At 36.0% G+C, this 21779-nt stretch overlaps 1 protein-coding gene across 2 annotated transcripts in view; it reads right to left on the reverse strand.

Annotated features, from left to right (window-relative positions):
• Positions 1–21779, reverse strand: part of LOC131427241 (uncharacterized) — a 217195-nt gene that overhangs the window by 57538 nt on the left and 137878 nt on the right. For both annotated transcript variants that reach the window (XM_058590251.1, XM_058590253.1), the window contains exons 3-4: positions 17302–17418; positions 16857–17175 (exon numbers count right to left, since the gene is read on the reverse strand). In XM_058590251.1, the coding sequence (XP_058446234.1) occupies positions 16857–17175; positions 17302–17418 (436 nt within the window). The remainder of the gene's footprint in view (positions 1–16856; positions 17176–17301; positions 17419–21779) is intronic.

Genomic DNA, 21779 nt, shown 5'->3' on the forward strand with positions numbered 1-21779 from the left:
TTCTCCAATATATGTTTCCGCTCAGTCATTGCAAAAAAACCAAAAAAAAACAGTAACTAATTGTTAAGCAAATGCTTGTATTCATTCCATGTTATAGTTTTCAGAATGTATGGAAAAGGTATCAAAATATATGTATCCCAGTGTTCGTGAAGAATGAAGAATATGTTTCAGAGTTTTCTGAAATAAATATACCTGTTATTTTCTTAGGGTAAGCCTGTTGTTATATTTTAACTGATCTTACAAAAATGTACCTCTCTCTCTCTCTCTCTCTCTCTCTCTCTCTCTCTCTCTCCTCTCTCTCTCTCTCTCTCTCTCTCTCTCTCTCTCTCTCTCTCTCTCTCATCTCTCTCTCTCTCTCTCTCTCTCTCTCTCTCTCTCATCATCTCTCCCCCTCTCTCTCTCTCTCTCTCTCTCTCTCTCTCACTCTCTCTCTCTCTCTCTCTCTCTCTCTCTCTCTCTCTCTTCTCTCTCTCTCACTCTCTCTCTCTCTCATCTCTCCTCCTCTCTCTCTCTCTCTCTCTCTCTCTCTCTCTCTCTCTTCTCTCTCTCTCTCTCTCTCCTCTCTCTCTCTCTCTCTCTCTCTCTCTCTCTCTGTGTGTGTGTGTGTGTGTGTGTGTGTGTGTGTGTGTGTGTGTGTGTGTGTGTGTGTGTGTGTGTGTGTGTGTGTGTGTGTGTGTGTGTGTGTGTGTGTGTGTGTGTGTGTGTCTATGTATGTCCGCGTGTATCTGTGTGTGCCTGTGTGTGTGTGTCAGTGTGTGTGTGTGTGTGTGAGTGTGTGTGTGTGTGTGTGTGTGAGTGTGTGAGTGTGTGTCAAATAATCCTACTAGGTTTTCTCAGCGATGGTTTCACGATTTCCACAAACTTAGATTCAAATGAAAGGTCTTCCGGTCCCATACAGAATTCCTGAATTTCATCCGGATCCGACTTCGGTTCCGGAATTATAGGGTAAAGTGTGTTCAATATTGTACACCGTCATTTAAACCGGCGAAACAAAAGAAGTAAAAAATTTTTAAACTGGTCTTTAAACTACACAAATCGATAGTCATTATTAGTAGGCTACTTAACAAACCGATTCCGGCTATCGTGGTTCCCGGTATCCGGTTCAGAAGTACCGGAAAATTTGGTCAAATATACCAAAATGGATCTCACTCACTTTTCTCAGCGATAGTTTGACCGATTTTCACAAACTTAGATTCAAATGAAAGGTCTTCCGGTCCCACACTGAAGTCTTGAATTTCATCAGGATCCGTCAGTTTGTATGTCATGTTAGTTGGTGGCCGTACGAACTGACTTTGATTATACCGGTTCTCGGGTTCCGGTGCCGGAAGTGCATATAGTAGTGAACCCACTTCGTTTATTTAAGGATGACCTACGCGAGCAAAGCAAATTTTTGAATAGAACACCACAATATTATATATGAGAAAGGCATCATTACACCACTAGGTGGATTAAAACAGGTTTTTTCAAACCGCTGTATCTCGAGCATAACGGTAACATATAGCAAAATTTTGATTACCATTGTTTTAATTGGAAATTTAGCGTTCTTTCATAAAATTTTGTTGAGGAATAAATCAAATTTTTTTTCATGATTTTCAAAAATTAACATATTGTTCTCATATTTCAAATATTATTTCTCTATTCTAAAAATTTGGCAGCATTTTAATTTGTATTTAAGTGTTCTTTTTAAAATAAAAATCATTTTATTTCAGCAGTACTAATTTTTTACATAGTCCTTATAATTACCTAAAAACACTAAATCGATCGGACCCACCGTTTCTGAAACATATATTATTGAATATATCTAAGGGATTTTTGTTTAGTACCTTCTCAAAAGTTAGACTAGAGTAAAAATGAAGTATGCAAATTATTTCTTTTGATCATAAAGAATGCATATGCAAAATTTGAGCCAAAAAATACAAGAAAAAATCGACCTTCGATTTCGTTTGGAATTGTTCATATATTATTATTATTATTATTCATTTACTTATCTTAATTTGATAATTATTGAAAGCTTTGATTATGGCTTATCAAATAATAGTCTAAGCCTGATCGCAATCAACTCTTTGGACCATCAAGATAATAGAAAACGAGAATCTACTCTTGGATAGCCGAAAAATGTCAACGAACAAAAAGCTATTGGCGAGCGGTGAAAATGTTTCGTAAAAAATGTGTCTGTCTCATTAGTGAAGTTTTATTCAAAAAATATCCCAATAGATACTTCAACGATATAATGCTTATGATAACATGTCGTTTGCTACCATGCCTATTAAGATAGGCGAAACGGAAGCCGGATATTACTCCGGTAAACATTGTCCCTCGACTTGAAGCTAGAGTAAACCAACAGAAACGTCTTCTCGTTTTCTAAGTTTGTTTGCTTTGTGTCTTACTGAGGGTGAATATTTATTCAGAGATTACGAGCCGCTTACATGGAATAGGAAGTGTTGAAACCTAAGAACTAAGTCTATAGTGGTTTGTAAAATTTCATTAACTGTCTTAATTCTTCATATGATACTTAGAGCTGAGGTCCAAGTGCTAGTTTTCGCGTTCAAATACCATGAATAAATTACCAACTACTGAATCACTTGCACTTCAACCGAAGCATCTGTTTACGTTGCCTCTATGTTACATATTAGCTTGAAATACCGTGAGTATGAGAGGGCTAAGCATAAACAATGATTGTTAGCAAAGTTCAGTTACCAGTTCAGGAGGTTATTTAGTGCGTCAGATCAAGAGAATCGATATTTTCATAAATCACGTCTGAAACAAGTATACAAGACGTGAAAACTTCGAATAATCACAGCACTTTTTTTTACATCTGTTCATGACTAGAAAAAATGCCCAAAGATTGTCTGAAAATATACCACGTAGAAGAATTGTTTTGTATCAACGGTTTTCAAATGAACAATCCCCAAGAAAGTTTTAGAAAACAGCTGTCATACTAGATGACTCCTCTAGGTATAAAACCAACACTTATTTTAATGTTGATGGTTCATTGGCAATGTGCGTTCCACCTCAAGATCCCCGAAACATAAACAAGACTAACCAGATCCCCAGTGCCGTTAGAAGGTAGTAATCAAATACTATGATTATCTGGCCTTTAAACTAACGGCGAGTCAACGACAATGTTGATTCTTGTTTTCCGGGGCAATCAATAGTTGTAAAAAAATACAGACACTTTGATGCATTTGCAAAAATAATAACCTGTTTTAATCTTTCTGGTGGCGTAATGATGCCTTTCTCATATTACTCATACTTTCATGAACCTAAATTTGATCAGTATCAAGTAAAATAACCTAAATTTTATCAGTATCAAGCGAGGAGAACAGTTTAAAAAAATGACATGCGAATTCAGCTATGGAATGAAAACCGCGAACATTACCAAAGAGACGGGACTCGAACCCGTAGCTAGCTCCTATCCGGGGAATTGTTTTTGCCTATTAAACTACTCTGCATATGAAATCGCATAAAGAGACAGCCTAATTGACTAGAAGAACCGAGCATGCTTCACTTTACTCGTCCGCCACAGCATTCAATTATAGTCTTATCTCTATGGAAACACAACCGACAGAAAAACACACACACCGCAAATCAATCTTCAATTTTTGCTTTGCCGTCATAGGCTCATTTGACATTTTGTTTATGTCTCTTTTGGGGTAAATCAGCATCATCTTCTATTTGATGATCTCGGCTAGAGCTGTGCGCCGCCGCGCCACGCCGCCGCCGCCGATAATTTCGACACTCCGCCAATTTAAGAAAAAGATGATCAGCGCGCCGGTTATCCCATTTTAATCGTGCCGCCGATAATATTACATCAGCCGAAAATATGATTTTATCAATGTGGAAAATTGTTTACAGTTTTCATGAAAATTCATTGAAAATTACAGTACAGTCACTTTCCTCCTACTTATACTGAAAATCAGTACTACCGTTGTCAACCGAAGCCAATGTCATTTGGTTCAAAGTCTATTTTCTGTCTTTATTTAAAAGGTTTTGAGCTATTGGCACATTTTCGGTCGCGACATCTGAAAATGAAAAATGGAACCAAGAAAAGGAGGGTTCTTCCGAAAAAAATAAATAATGTTAGGTTTTTTCGGATTAACATTTTTTTTAGAAACCAGTGTAGTGTTGATTTCTCGGGTACTAGAATGTTTAGCGATCCAGTACCATTTATTTTGGATACTTTATTTGTTATTTCCGGGCATTTGAAAAATGGTATTGAACAAAGTTTCATGCTCCATTCTGAATAAACGTTAGTTTTCGCACGATAAATTAAGATCAACGTTACCAACTCAAAGTAAAAACATTTTCTTCTACTTCTACTATGACTTTTCAAATGAATTTACCCGTTTTTATAAGAAATCGTTACAAATGTGAAATAATTAAAATTTGAATTTGTTAATTTGATATTATTTTTGATATCTGAATGAATTTGAGCGCCAAATCGATTTTATGTTAATTACATACGTACGAAAAAGATATACTTATTTTTTAAGTTGATAAAACGATTTTTATACATGATAATTATCAACTATGTAAAAAGCGATTTGATAAATAGTTCCGAATAAAACTTCATATTTCTTGCTCATAATAAAAAAAACCCTTTATATATGAATGAAATATTTATTTAAACAATAGTCAACCATCTCCAAATAATCGCACTTATACTCATCTCAATTTCTCTTCTAATTCGATGCATTCGAAACCATTTACCATCTCTATTCACCACGTTGGCTTTAATGGATCACATAAACATTAGGATCTTTGATTGTAGGTCGACAAAACAATAAGATAGAGAAATTGTCCTGTGTGAATCAATATTAAAATTTTTAATATGTATATAATTGATTACGCCGAATCGCGCCGCCTCCGCCGCCGATGTTTTCAGGAAATAGCGTCACGCCGATTCGCCGCCGCCGCTGGTCAAAAAGACGTTTCAGCCGCCGATGTTGACAATTTTGATCGGCGCACAGCTCTAATCTCGGCTGTTGTGTGGTCGCAGCAGTGACCATTGTGATTTCGAACACAATATATTGAAGGACAAATCAAATCTCCATTGACTTCCAATGATTTGTTTTAGTCTCGTTTAGACGTAGAGCCGTCTTGAGCTAGTTTTAAATTTGATCAGTATCCTACAAGGAAAACAGATTGAAAAAATGGCATGCGAATGCAACTATGTAATCAAAGCCGCTAAAATGTTGCCTCAGAGACGGGACTCGAACCCGTAACTATACGGGCAGAAGCGATTTGCAAACCAATAACAATTTTTTTTATTTGAATCAAATATCTGACATTGACATAAACTAAATATAAAATGAGAGCTAAAATATCAAAATTCATAACAAAGTCTGCATGAGAATAAAAAAAAGCAAGGACAAAATATTTATAGAATTTTGTTGGTTTTTTAGTATTCTAGCATTTAGAATAAAATAATATCATAGGCATTTATCTTATCTAATTCTGCAGTTTATTCAACAATATTTTATTTAAAGATATAACTACTGGATGAATTGAACTTAATGCAGTTGGAATTCATCAATTACGAAATAAAATATAATAACTAATTTTGATGCTGAACAGATATTGTACAATTTCTGTTTTCCTTCGATGAAATATCACAGAAATATCAAGTATTGCTAGGACAGCACAGAAACAACAAGACAAGATATGATGGTAAAATTATTATTTTGATCTTTGTTTGTTATTTACATCTACCCGGGTAGTTTCTATCCGGGAAAGGGATACCTTACCTTTCGGAGAGGTATACTTTTTGCCTTTCTCATAAAGAAAGCCTATGCAATCACCAGGGCCGTAGCTAGAGCCTATGCAATCACCAGGGCCGTAGCTAGAGTCATGGGGCAACAAGTGAATTTGGGGCCCCCCATACGGAAAACAGTTTTCAAATTTCAAAGTACACCTAGGGTTGTCTACAGAAAATTGTTTATTTTGAGATATTTTCATGGGCCCCCAAAATCTTAGCCGAGGTTTTGCTCTTTCAGGGCCAACGAAATAATTGTCGGGATCTTTTCCGTCGAAGACTTTGGGGCCCTATGCTAGCTATAGCCCTGGCAATCACCATGACATCCGACTTTTGAACAGAAATATACACTTTTATCCGGATCCAACTTTCGGCGCCGGAGTAGGAGGGTCAAATTTCTAAAATTTTAAAAAAATCGATTTTCTATTTTCTCAGGTACAGCTCTGATCTCTGAGAAAAGTGAGTGAATTTCATTTTGGATTATATGACCACTCGGAAACTGAGAACCATTAGTCTACTGTCTACTGGCAATGCGGTCAGAATTCGTAAAATCACAAAGAAAAACCCCTTCTTAATCCACCTAGTGGTGTGATAATGCCTTTCTTTTCTTTCATAACAGTCTCATGAAAATATATTTCATACTTTTATTAAATAATTTCGGACACTAATTTTGACACCAATTGATTCAGATAGTTTCAAGTAGTTCACAAAAGCATGCTTCAGTGTTTATGTCACACAGTCAGCATCATTTTTCCAAACTAGTGCTTGACATTTGCGTTGCCTATTTGTATGAGAACAGTGATGCTAATCTAAAAAAAGCCTTCTTAGTCCACTTAGTGGAATTTTCATATATCTTGAAAAATGACCATAGGGGGGAGGAGTACATGAAATTTTCGAAATCGAAAAAAAAATTTTGATGCCAAAAGGCTTAGAATTGCATGAAACGTCGAGATTTAGTGTCATCCCGAAAAAAAATTTTTTTGAAAAAATCGACTTTTTGGGACTTAGAAAAAATATCAAAATTGTTCTAAGTCCCAGAAAGTTGATATTTAAAAAAAAAATTTTTTTTTTGAGATTACACTAAATTTCGATGTTTTATACAGTTTTAAGAGTTTTGGTATCAAAAAAAGTTTCGATTTTGGAAATTTCATGTACTCGCCCCTAAGGTGCTTTTTCAAGATCGAAAATTGTCAAACCTTTGCCACCGGGCAGCACCTCTTACGCATGTCCGATTTAGCTCAAATTTAGCATGAAGGTTTTTTTCGAGGTGCTTAAACTTTTGAGCACTAGAGCTTAACAAAAATAGAGGTGATCCCAAAATTTTGGCACCCTTATATATATAAGACCGGTAAAAATCAACGTGTTTTGTCGGTTACGTATATACCATCATATATCTGGAACCAAAAGTCACAGCCATTTGATCTTCGAACTTGATCAGTGGCCCGACAGTAGCTTTCAAACGAGCTCAAGTTTGTTAAAATCGGTTTAGTCATCTCTGAGAAAATTGAGCGCGTTCAAATACACTGAGGTCTTTTTTTATGCGGTCTTTTTTTATGCGGTTTTTTTACGCGACTTTTTTTATGCGAATTTTGAGAGTTATGCGGTTTTTTTTATGCGAAGTTTCAGAGTTATGCGGTTTTTTTTTATGCGAATTTTCAGAGTTATGCGGTTTTTTTTTATGCGAATTTTCAGAGTTATGCGGTTTTTTTTATGCGGTTTTTTTATGCGGTACGTAAATTCGCATAAAAAAAGACTTCAGTGTACAACGCTTTTTGTCGGTTACGTCACTTATACAATCATATCTCCGGAACCAAAAGTCTCAGCCATTTGATCTTCGAACTTGATCAATGGTCCGACAGCAGCTTTCAAACGAGCCCAAGTTTGTTAAAATCGGTTTAGTCATCTCTGAGAAAATTGAGCGCGTTCAAATACAACGCTTTTTGTCGGTTACGTCACTTATACAATCATATCTCCGGAACCAAAAGTCTCATCCATTTGATCTCCGAACTTGATCAATGGTCCGACAGCAGCTTTCAAACGAGCCCAAGTTTGTTAAAATCGGTTCAGCCATCTCTGAGAAAATTGAGCGCGTTCAAATATGTTCTAAAAGTGCACACACACACACACACACACACACACACACACACACACACACACATATATATATATATATATATATATATATATATATATATATATATATATATATATATATATATATATATATATATATATATAAGTTAACAGCCAGCGTTTCCCAAGAACGTCACCAATAGCAGACGATCGAGATTCCCACAGAATGAAGACCGCAGCATCAACAACAATCGTCGCCCCAGCATCAGTCACGTACACGGTAAACAAATCTTGTATCGCGTTACCGGCGCTAGGGAATAGCAAATCGACAGGGTTCTCACGATCGGCAGCTAGCTAGGTTAGGCTTAGAGTAAAGTTAGAACAAAAATAAAGTTTAGTTTCAGTTTAACCTTAGAAGTGAAAAGTGTTCTCTCTTTTTAAAAACCCCTTTGCGAGGGTAGATATTTTAAATGGCGCAGTCGTTCGGATTGTAGTGCGGTTTTTTTTCAAGTGATTTCTTTCGGCACGAAGAGCCATCCCCGAATGTACATCGGTGATTAGTGAAGAGATCCAGAAGAAGCTGCACCGGACCCATCATCTAGTTAACAGCGAGAGAATATCGCAACCTAACCGTAAGTAATTTTAATCTTTTAATTAACTATTATCACATAAGTTTAACGCATTTAACATTTCTTAGCTATTGCCTAAAAGTGAGCTATTGACATTGTAGTGAAGTGAAATTAATTTTAGTTAAACAAATCAGTGAAAATGGAACAGCACATCGCTGCTCTCAATCAACAGATCGCCTCACAGGAGGACGAAATTCAACAATTAAGAATGGAGCTTCTAGGTGCGTCAGAAGCTGCCCAAGCGGCTCAAGTAGCAGCTGCCGAGGCTAGAACAAATATGCTACCTCGAGCTGCAGGAGATCCCGAGAGTATTTTAAAATCTCTCCAGACTCCCCAGATCATTCGAGACCTTCCCAGTTTCGATGGAAACCCAATAAAATTGCATTCTTTTATTAGAGCCATTGATAGTTTAATGCCAACTATCAATAGAGCTGTTGGAACAGATTGCCACCAAGTTTGGATTCAAGCAATTCGAACCAAAATAGTGGGAGAAGCAGACAATATTCTAGAATTGTACGGTACAAATTTGAATTGGACCGACATAAAGCAAAATTTAATCACACATTATAGCGACCGACGGGATGAGGTGTCTTTGACACGCGACCTCTTCGCTATTCACCAAGTGAACACTGTAGAAGAATTCTACAGCAAAATCTCGCATGTGGTGTCTCTGTTAGTGAATTTGCTAAACATCAGTGAAGAGCACACAGCTGTGAAAGCAGCGAAGAACAATTTTTATCAGCAGCTAGGACTAAAAGTATTTTTGGGAGGATTAAAGGATCCGTTAGGACCAATAATCCGGGCTCAGGCCCCAACAAATTTAAAGGATGCTCTTCGATTATGCATCGAAGAAGGCAATTACTCTCACACACGAAATAAACCATTTGGCACACCTCCACCAATTCCACAAAAGCCAAATTCATCTCCACAATGGCCCATTAAACCGTTTAACAATAGATTACAATTTCCACCATTTTCACAAAAACCCATTCAATTTCCACCACAACGACCAATTCAATTCACACAACAAAGACCTTTTCCCTTCCAACAACCACGATTCCAATTCCCGCAACAACGACCATTTTCCTTCTCACCGCAAGGACAATTTCAAAATCCCCAACAACGACCATTTCCGTTTCCTCAAAGAGTGACTCAAAACCCACAACCAAAGCCAACTCCAATGGAAGTGGATAGCTCCATTAGAAGTAGGCAGATAAATTATATGAACCGTCCACATTTTCAAATAGAGGAATTTCCAACAAATTGTGATGATTCCTATTTCTATGATCCCAATGAATATTATTATTACGATAATTATAACCAACAATATCAAACTGCGTATGAAAACACTAACGAACCTCCACCAGTCGAAACAAACCCCCAACATTTAGAATCCAATCAAGAAACCGATAGCAAGGAAGCCGAAATTGATGATCTAAATTTTCATCAAGTGGCGGCAGACTTTCATCCGACGTAAATAATTTCATCCCTTACATCGAAATAAACACTTCCAAAGGCTTACTAAAATTTCTCATAGACACAGGTGCAAACAAGAATTACATTAGTACCAAGCACGTAAACCTTCAAAAATGCAGATTTACCGAGCCAACCTCTGTTCAAAATATCAATGGTTGTCATAAAATAAATCAATTTGTTGAATTTAACCCCTTTATTCAGATTCCTGGCACACAAAAATTGAAATTTTATATCTTTGATTTTCATCCTTATTTCGATGGATTAATTGGATACGAGGCGTTACAATTGCTGAAAGCCAATATTCTTACTGCTAGTAACGAACTTCAATTTGCTTCTGGAAAAATTCAAATGCAACGAAAATATCCTCATTCTCAACGAATACAATTAAACTCTAACGAGACGAAATTCGTAAGCTTTCCTGTTAATATCAATAACGGCGATTTCCTAGTATCAGAAGATACTTTTATTTGCAACAATATACTCCTGCACTCAGGCTTGTATAGCGCAGTGAATAGTCGAGCTTGTTTAGCCATATCAAATAGTTCGAACGAAATATCGCGAATCGATATTAGTCAACCCATGGAATTTGAATTAAATAATTTTGAAACCCAACCTTCACCAAAATTTGCTAAGCCAATAAACCAGCGTTTATTCGATCAATTGCGATTGGATCACCTTAACCCAGAAGAAAAATCGAAATTGTTGAACGTCATCAGTAGAAATCAGGGTGTATTTTTGTTAGAAGAGGAACACCTTACCTTTACTAACGCAATAAAACATAGCATCAAAACAAAAGATGATTTGCCTATTTACTCCAAATCATATCGGTACCCTTTTTGTCATAAAGAGGAAGTACAAAAACAAATTCTCAAAATGCTTGAACAGGGTATTATAAGACACTCTGTCAGCCCTTGGACTTCTCCGGTTTGGATCGTCCCGAAAAAGATGGACGCTTCCGGTCAAAAGAAATGGCGATTGGTAATCGACTATCGGAAGTTAAATGAAAAGACTATCGATGATCGATACCCAATCCCGAACATAACCGACATCCTCGATAAACTCGGGAGATGCAATTATTTTTCTACGCTAGACTTAGCATCCGGTTTCCACCAGATCGAAGTTGAAGCATCAGACATTCCCAAAACGGCTTTTAATGTCGAGAATGGACACTATGAGTTTTTGAGAATGCCCTTTGGACTAAAGAATGCCCCCTCTACGTTTCAGAGAGTAATGGACAACGTTCTAAGAGAACACATTGGCCTAAGATGTTTCATCTATATGGATGATATCATCGTTTTTTCAAGTAGTCTTCAAGAACATCTGGATAATTTGGGAAAAATTTTCGATACACTATCTAGATGCAATATGAAAGTACAATTAGATAAGTGCGAGTTTCTATGTAAAGAAGTTGCATTTTTAGGACACATCGTTACTACTGAAGGAGTTAAGCCAAACCCAGACAAAATTAATATTATTAAAAATTGGCCATTGCCAAAGAGCGAAAAAGAACTTAGAAGCTTTCTCGGAATTTTGGGTTACTATCGAAAATTTATAAAAGATTTTGCGAAAATAGCGAAACCTCTAACAAATTCACTTAGGAAAGGCGAAACCATCATTCATTCTGAAGAATTCATTAAATCATTTCAAAAATGTAAAGCAATTCTCACTAGTAATGACATACTCCAATACCCAGATTTTGATAAACCCTTCATTTTAACTACAGACGCCTCTAATCATGCAATTGGCGCTGTTCTTTCACAAGGACCTTTGGGTAAAGACAAACCCATCGCGTTTGCTTCACGCACATTGAATAAATCTGAAGAGAATTATTCAACGATCGAAAAAGAACTCTTGGCGATCGTTTGGAGTTGTAAACATTTTCGACCGTACCTCTATGGAAGAAAATTTACGCTCTACACCGATCATAAACCGTTAACTTACAGTTTGAATTTAAAAGAACCGAATCAAAGATTGATCCACTGGCGTTTAAGCTTAGCAGAATTCGATTACGATGTTCAATACAAACCTGGAAAACAAAACGTCGTAGCAGACGGATTGTCTAGAGTTGTTCAAGAAATTAACGTTAACGAAAACGAACTATCATCAGATAACGCAACAGTACATTCCGCAGACACGGATGATTCCGAATACATTCCGTGTACAGAGAAACCTTTAAATTATTTCAGTAATCAAATAATCCTTAAAGTTGGCCCCGAAGAAGATAATATTCACGAAGAGGTTTTTCCGAGAGTTCATAGAAGAACCATTACAAAATTAATATTTGGTATCCCCCAATTGATAACAATATTTAAAGATTTTGTGGACTTGAAACGCAATAATTGCATATTGTGTCCCGAAAGTTTGATAAATACGATTCAAATAGTATACAAAAATTACTTTAGTCGATGTAAGACTTTCAAAATTTTCATCACGCAGAAACTTTTGGTTGACTTAAAAACCCTCGAGGAACAAAGTGCCACCATTGAACAAACTCATGAATCAGCCCACCGAGGAGTTTGGGAAAACGAAAAACAAATATCCAATCGGTTCTACTTTCCAAAAATGAAGCATAAAATTCAACAGTTCATCAAAATTTGCGAAATATGTAATCGAAACAAATATGACCGACACCCATACAAAATTAAACTTGGCTCAACACCGAACACGAAAAAACCATTAGAAATAATTCATATTGACATATTTTTAACTCAACCGTACATCTTTTTATCTGCAGTAGATAAGTTCTCTAGATTCGGAATATTGATCCCAATAAAATCCAGGAATATAGTCGATGTTAGAAGAGGCCTGCTGAAACTTTTCTCAACCTATGGTACACCGGAGCTTATCGTAAGTGATAACGAACCTGCATTTCGATCAGCCGACATAAGAGGTATGGTAAATAATTTGAATGTACAGATGCATTTCGTGCCTGCTAATCACAGTGAAAGTAATGGTTTGGTCGAAAGATTTCATTCAACAGTTGCAGAAATCTTTCGATGTATAAAGCCCCAGTACAATGACCTTACGCACAAAGAAATTTTCTTAATTGCTTGTACTTTGTACAACAACACGATTCATTCAGCCACCAGTTTCAAACCGAGAGAGATTTTCTTTGGGCTAAAGGACGAACACGAACGGCCTCTTGACATTCAGAAAATGATAGAAGAAAGAGACAACTTCTATGATGAGGTAATTTTGGCAAACGATAAGACACGATCAAAAAATTTATCCTTCCACAATAAAGGAAGAGAAGAAGCACCTCACATAGCAGACGAAGAAATAGTTTTCAAAAGGATTCAAGGAATCAAAAAGAAAACTAAAGAAAGATTTTCACCGACTGAAGCTATGGAGGACAAACAAAGAACGATCCTCGATAGGTCCGGCCGGGAAATTCACAAAGAAAACATAAAAAGACTTTGAAATTAATATTTGTCTTTCTTTCAGGATGGACTTTCGGATCATCGCACTCATTTCTCTCATTCCCTTTTCCTATCCTCAATTCATTCAAATACATGACATTTCGAATAATCCGGGTGCGTTAATTATGAAAGTTGGAGAAGGTAGAATTAGTTCAGGCTATGATAAGGTTTTGCACATTATAGAATTAAACCAGTTCCAGAATTCAATTACTACAATTAAAAATGTGTTGAATCAAATCAACAATAAAACAGGAGATTTTTCAAATTTAATCGAATTAAAGCTTTCAATGATAAATGATACATTCATGAGCCTTCTCCCAAGAAACAGAAAGGTAAAAAGATCAATAGAAGTGTTAGGAAGCACTATCAAACTAATCACCGGAAATTTAGACGCCCAGGATTTGAGAAATATTAATGCAGATCTATATGCACTGAAAAACAATGAAAATAGCTTATTAAATGAAAATAACAAACAAATATCTATCAATGCAAATTTTCAAGAACGAATTAATATTGTAAACAATCAGATCAAGGATCATGAGAACAGTTTAGCTAAAATTTTACTTAAAGAAGATTATATCATAACTGAATCCACTAAAATTTCAATCTTATTTCAATTAGATATGCTCTTAAACTCATTACATTCTATAGAAAATAGCTTATCACTCGTCAAGGTCAACATAATAAACAAACAAATTTTATCAAATAGTGAACTAGAGGTCATAGCAGCAAAGCTAACCAAGCAAGGATTCAAGATTGATAGTTTAGACGAAGTTTGCGTGTACCTGACAACTACAGCGTTTTATCAAGGAGATAACATCATTATCAGCATCAATATCCCTAACGTACAGCCTATTGTGTTTGACAAAATGCTTTTATTACCGCTACCTGTGAACAACAAAACAGTGAACATTGACCACAAAGTAATCTTCAAACATGTAAACGAGACGTTAGCCGTTTCTACAGGATGCCAAGAAACGCCCAAAATTACTATCTGTAAACGAGAACTATTGACAAACATCAGTGCAGATGATTGCATCGCACCATTGATTAGAGGTTTGAACGGAAAATGTCCCTTCTCAGAATTGCCACAAACCATCGAATATGAATTACCCGCACCTGGTACCATAATAGTCAAAGCGCTCACCAACAAAATTACATTGAGCAGCACGTGTGGAATTAATCAAAAAGAGTTGAAAGGCATTTTTCTCGTCTCATTCCACAATTGTACCATCATTATTGGAAACAAATTATTCGAAAACTATGAAATTCAATTCCGTCACCCTATTATCGCACCACTAAGGTCAAACCAAATCGCAGAAACACATTTGGAAAAATACGTCAACATAACCCAGTTACATGACCTACATATCGAAAACAGGAAGAACCTTCAATCTTTAGAATTGAAACAACATTTATCAATTGGTTCCTTCATATGCGCAGTTATCCTGATTACAACAATTCTAGGCATCGTTTATCATAAAACCAAAATATCTTCAACAGCATTAGTCGAACGCACGGGTCGTGCTTCTTTAAGGGATGGAGGAGTTAACAGCCAGCGTTTCCCAAGAACGTCACCAATAGCAGACGATCGAGATTCCCACAGAATGAAGACCGCAGCATCAACAACAATCGTCGCCCCAGCATCAGTCACGTACACGGTAAACAAATCTTGTATCGCGTTACCGGCGCTAGGGAATAGCAAATCGACAGGGTTCTCACGATCGGCAGCTAGCTAGGTTAGGCTTAGAGTAAAGTTAGAACAAAAATAAAGTTTAGTTTCAGTTTAACCTTAGAAGTGAAAAGTGTTCTCTCTTTTTAAAAACCCCTTTGCGAGGGTAGATATTTTAAATTATATATATATATATATATATATATATATATATATATATATATATATATATATATATATATATATATATATATATATATATATATATATATATATATATATATATATATATATATATATATATATATATATATATATATATATATATATATATATATATATATATATATATATATATATATATATATATATATATATATATACAGACATTTTCCGATCTCGTCGAACTGAGTCGAATGGTATATAACACTATGGGTCTCCGAGGTTCCGTGCGAAAGTCGGTGTTTCCAGCAATTCTAATACCTTTCTATAGAGAAAGGCATAAAGCCTGCTTAGTCCACTTAGTGAAATTTTCATATATCTTGAAAAATCACCATAGGGGGGAGTACATGAAATTTTCGAAATCGAAAAAAAATTTTTGATGCCAAAAGGCTTAGAATTGCATGAAACGTCGAGATTTAGTGTCATCCCAGAAAGTTGATGATTAGAAAAAAATTTTTTTTTGAGATTACACTAAATTTCGATGTTTTATACAGTTTTAAGAGTTTTGGCATCAAAAAAAGTTTCGATTTTGGAAATTTCATGTACTCCCCCCTATGATGCTTTTTCAAGATCGAAAATTGTCAAACCTTTACCACCGGGCAGCACCCCTTACGCATGTCCGATTTAGCTTAAATTTAGCATGAATCCTTTTTTCGAGGTGCTTAAACTTTTGAGCACTAGAGCTTAACAAAAATAGAGGTGATCCCAAAATTTTGGCACCCTTATATATATAAGAACGGTAAAAACCGACTTCGCAGCCGATTCAAAGTGTACAGATCCATTGTATGGCTACGATTCTACTGACACTACGAATCCTTCCAGATCGGGGCTCGAACATACGACAACTGGATTGTAAGACCAGTGCCCTATTCATTGAACCGCCAACCCGGGACGATCAAATCAACAAATCGTGACAAAATAAACACAATATCTTCGCTTCAGCTCGTAGAAACAATGTAGAACAAAATGTTCGATTGTGCAATTCTGCCGTATAGCAACGCGAAAACTCGAGCTAACTTAAAGAGATTTGTTAAATTTTAATTTTGTTTCATTTTTATAATCTATATCTAAAAATAACATAAAAATAGGAAACTTTCACTCATCGTTGCATGGCTTCTATAAATCTCTCAAGAGAAAACATAGCGGTATGTTTCCTGTAAAACACTTCTACGAGCTGTTTAACTAAATAAATCTTATTTCATATTCAATTTCTGATGATTCGAGAGTTTGTGATGTACTATATGTTTCAAATATGTAGTTTCACCACCGACAACTCAAGTAACCACTTGCAGCATGCAGTCCTTTGCAGCATCAGCAAGTATTACGATAACTATTCACCATTGAAAAATATAAACAATTTTTTATAGCTTATCTTAATCATAGCGGTAAATCAGATCGGTTCCAGTTAGTGTTAAATTCATATGCATGTGATTGTCTGCAATAAAGATAATTTTTTTGCTGCTACCCAAGCAATTAGTATTTCGATTGCACCTGAACTGGTCATTCATGTAGTGATTCATTTTCGATAGAGAATTTAAGCGACATTTCATTTCAATTCGGCTGATAACGTACTTACAGTAGTAAATTTTATACTTCGTTTTAGCACTCACCTCATCGATCGATGACGATTTTTATCATCCACCGCCATGCGCTTGGTTCGATCGGCCAGCGTTCCATAGTACGCTACCGGATAGTGACTAGATGGGACAACCGGTTCACCATAGAATCTTTGGGTCGCTGGTTGGCTGAGCAAATTTGCCAACAGGTCATAGTTCCTTAGCCGATTGTCCCGACCAGCTCCGCTAAGCAATTGATCGGTGAAGAGAGATGCTGCAGCAAGTGGTGGAAGCTCATCCGGTTCATCCCACGTGCCACCGCGAGGAATGGAGTTACCCGAGTAGTCGAAATCGTTGTACACCAGTGGGTTCACTGAAATTGCAACCGAAAGGAATGAGGAAACCGATTGTCATGGAAAAAATAAACGAAATTCGATTGAAATTCTTAACGCCGCAGGAACTGAATGGTTTGTATGGGCGGAATTCGAATGTACTTTACCTCCGCGTTTCTGGAGAACGGATATTTGGCTTTGGCTTTCCATGGGAATTGATGCGCCGTTGGTATGTGATGTCAATGATTGATGTACTGGTCCAGTTGCTGGGTCATTGACATGAGCTGCAATGAGAGAATATGAAATGTTTTTAACAAAAGGTATTATATATTCCTGTGTGGGGAATGGATGACGGCATTTTTGCGATCAAATATGAAAATGACTTATGAAGCAATACACATACATAAATTTTCAGGTGGTTTTCCCCGGTATATCTGTTATCTCTGCAGGTTACTACAGAGGGGAATTGAATCATTGTATAAGCGTATTTTTACTGATTTGATTATTTACTATGCTGAGAATAAACATTGTTTTATCTCTGTTAAAATCTGTTTTAATCCACCTAGTGCAGTAATGATGCCCATCCTAGAAATGTGACAAACCAAAAATTTTTTCTCTTCACCCTTCAACTTAGTAGATAGAATATTAATTATGTCCTTTTAAGGAGATTTTGACCACAGTTTCCGTTATTATCGAAACCGAATTTCATGCTTAGGCCAGTAGAGCCGGAGTCGGTTCGTCATCAACTAACATTACTTACAAATTGGAACAGTTTGAAGCACAATTAAGAAGATTTTTTAAAAGACTGTTTTGAATTCTAAACACTCATTGTCCTGTAATCCCGGAATCGGAAGCCTAATACTGATAAAATACAGCGAATTTTATATCCAACCATGACACCTTACAATTTGAAATTTTATTAATTCGGTTCAGCCATCTTTGATAAAACGAAGGGAGTTCCATTTTGAAGATTTGGAACAATGTTTCGGAATCAAACAAATTGGAACAGTTCTGAACATAGTTTCGAAGACTTTTACGGCATAACTTTTCTAAGAAGGGAATACAGAATCGAACTGCGTCACGAGAAAACATTCGATAGAATTAATCCATTCAACCGATCATCGTCAAAGTTTTTGGAAATCAAATCAAAGATATTGTTTGACGTTTTCCATGTAAGTTCTGTTCAATTTTTACACGATATCCAAATGACCGAACCTTTCTCTTAATATTACTCATAAGGTCTTATACGGACAGTCTATGTTCAATAGAGGCTCTCCGGGTAATGGAGCCAGAAAAGCATCCGCCATATTTCCCAAGGAAAATACGGGAACACTTGAGAGCTTTATCTTGACGGGCTTATAGAATTTCCTTAGTCTGGGTCCCTTCAAATTGCTCTATTCTGGATAATGAAAAGGCAGACTCATTGGCAAAGGCGGGCGCATTAGAAAGTGAAATTTATGAAAGACCAATTTGCTTCAACAACTTTTTCTGAATATCTCGTCGAAGAACGCTCGAAAGTTGGCAAACTTCACGGAGGATGAACGTGGGTCGGGATTTCATTCGTGTGATGTCCGGCTCATGTCTAATCACCACATCTTGAATGCACACCTCCGGCGTATCGGCCTCGTGGAGTTATCCCGACATTGAACATATTGTCTGGACATGTACGTAGTATTGTGGCGCCAGATCACAGCCAATAGACGTCCTTCGAGCCCGAGGTATATCACCCGGGTTCCAGTACGAGACGTGATGGCCTATCGAGGCCTTCCTTATATGTCGGTCTTCATAAAAAAACATTAACTCACAAGTCTGATCTGTTTTCTCTCAGAAACCATTATCCCATTATTTTTAAGCCAATGAAATAAAAGCAAAACGAGTCCTTGCTTTGTTGCAATATCAACTAGTATTCCTCAGACTACTCCTATCCTCCGATAATGTTTCAACTATGTCTGAGAATAATCTCCTCCTAATATGCGCGCGGAAGTCCTCATCCAACACCTGTTCACCATCTTCATCGGAACTAACAAGATCTTTGTGCTGACACTATTTTTTTGCTCCCCCTTCTTTCGTCTCTTCACGATCTCGACGTGAACTAATTAGATCTTTTCGCTCACCTAAGTAATTTCGCTTCCTTACCCCTTTTTCAACAACGTTTATTTCTTTCTCCTGATCTCCTGCCTGTCTATCATCTCTATCGAAACTAACAAGATCTTTTTACTATCACTAACTTTTTTGCTCCCCCTTCCCTCGTCTTTTCACCATCTTGATGAAAACTAATTAGATCTTTGTCGTTTTTAGTCATTTCGTTCTTATACCTCCTTTTACACTCCGCTTTCAACAACATTTACTTCTCTATGTTTCTTTCTTTCAACATTTTCAATTTAGGACACATTTTCGTCTCAAGATTTACAGTTCGTCATGTTTCTGATTATCTACTGAACGATTCGTTTCAAAACATGATCACTATTTCGCACAATTACACTACCATTGAATGCTGGATGACTTCATAATTTGTAATGTTCACTTACCACTAATTTAATTACCAATTAAAGACTTCAAAAATTTCCCGACAAGCAATAAAAATCTTCAAAAATATGAGATGAAAGTTTTTCACTTAGTTCACTTGATTGCGCTTTGTTTTCATCTCATTTGGTTTCGCAAAGTTGCCAATTTATCTCATAATGTTACAAAAGAAAAATTGTTTTTCTTCTTCAAATTATCATCAAAAAGTATGTTTTTGGTATCCGTGACATTAGTTTAATTATATTACAGATATTAATGTTTCAATAAAACTGTTTCGGTTTCGAATATTACCAGAAAGAGCGTGTTAAAAACTATTGAAATAACCATTGTGGCAAATCTAGTAGCACTGGTTTCATTCCGCTATACGTCAACATAACGCTGTGAAGTGTGTGAGTTTCATCGGCTGTGCACAGAGATGCCAGATATTTTCATAGAAAATATGTATTACTTTGCATAGAAAGTCTATATCTGCTCTATCTGTTTTCACTAATAAAACGGTGTTAATCATAATCAATTATCTGCATAAAAGATTTCCACTTTAACATGGGATTTGTCCGTTGATTAATAAACTTTTAATGAATCACTGCAATCAAATACTAATAGATACTCAGAAAGAAAAGTCTAATTTTTTACTTCTCACTTTTTATGAACCTGTACAAATTTGTATTAAATTTAGGAAATCTATATAAAATGTGTACTTCGATTTAAATCAGTATGCGAACGCTAAAATCTATACAATACAGATAAATCTGTATAAATGGCATATCTTGTTCTGCATTTTGTTTTAAGAAGGGCTAATGCCTAAATAGTAACAATTACTTTTTTGTTTTTATTTAAAGTTCAACAAATTAACTTTACAGAAAAGTTTTAAATTTAAAGTGAAAGGTAACGGAAACGACCGAAAAAATTTTAAACGGTGAAATGATTTCAAACTTGTTCTAAAAATATCGTATGTTGCCTCATAGTTGGCATTAGGCCGTTTTTAAGAAGAATTCTGACATTTCGAACCTGAGAGTGTAATAGTGGAATATTTTGTTCTGATTGCCGTCGCCATTGCTAATTTATAGAATGAATAAAGGACTATTCCATTGAGATAAAATTAGGAGAAGAGTAGTGAACACATCATAAGTGTTTTTAGCTGTTTTATGATGATTGGTTAAATTTTCAAGAAATGTGAATCAATTCTCAACGTGGAGCAAGGCGAATGAAGTAGTAATATGAAAAAGTTATAGTGATTTTAGTGGCTAAATCGGGGTTTTGAGGCGACGTTCTTACAAATTAGATGAAATAGAGAGCCCTTACCCTATACTGAGAAGTAAAAATTTGGGAAATCGGAAGGACAGGAAACAAAAAGGAAAGATTCTGTTTAAAACGAGAAAAGACTCCCCGACTGTGCCGAACTTAATAAGTGGAATCAATCTTAAAGATAAAGCATACAGATATTACAAGTTCTAATAACAATCATTTGTTGTAAATTGACTACTAGTCAATTAACCTGTTGTTACAAAGATTTGTTCAGATCGAGAAGTAGACAGAATAAATTTTGTATTTCAATTATTTCATACATCAGTTGTATGAAAACTAACAATATAATAGTTTTAATATTTGGACCATAACAATATTTAAATCCAAGGTTTGTAACTTATACTCAAGTTAACATTTATTATTATATTATTCTTAGTATATTCGAGAAAAAATTCGCACAATCTCGTGGGTGCTTAGGTTGCATGTGTCACTTCATAAATAAAACCTGTTTCAATCCACTTAGTGGTGCCTTTCTCATATCTCACATATTCTCATATATAAATGTGTGGTATTCTACAAACTAATTTTCTTTAATTCTTGAAAAACAAAAAGGATTGTCTCTAAACTAGTATAACTTACAGAGTGAATCAGTACTCAGATCGGTAAGGTTGTATCTGAGAAAACGAAGTAAGTCCCACTATTGCAGGTACTTCCGAAACTGGAATCCGGGAACCGGTATAATCGAAGTCGGTTCGAGAAAAGGGGCTGGGATTCATTTTTGAGTCTATGGCCACAATCTTCGGTAGTAATCGAAAACCGAGAAACAGGAAGGCCGAAATTAATTTGTCAGGCCGTCTAATGGTAATGGCTACCGATT

Source organism: Malaya genurostris, chromosome 2, assembly GCF_030247185.1.
Source record: "Malaya genurostris strain Urasoe2022 chromosome 2, Malgen_1.1, whole genome shotgun sequence".
Classification (NCBI taxonomy): domain Eukaryota; kingdom Metazoa; phylum Arthropoda; class Insecta; order Diptera; family Culicidae; genus Malaya; species Malaya genurostris.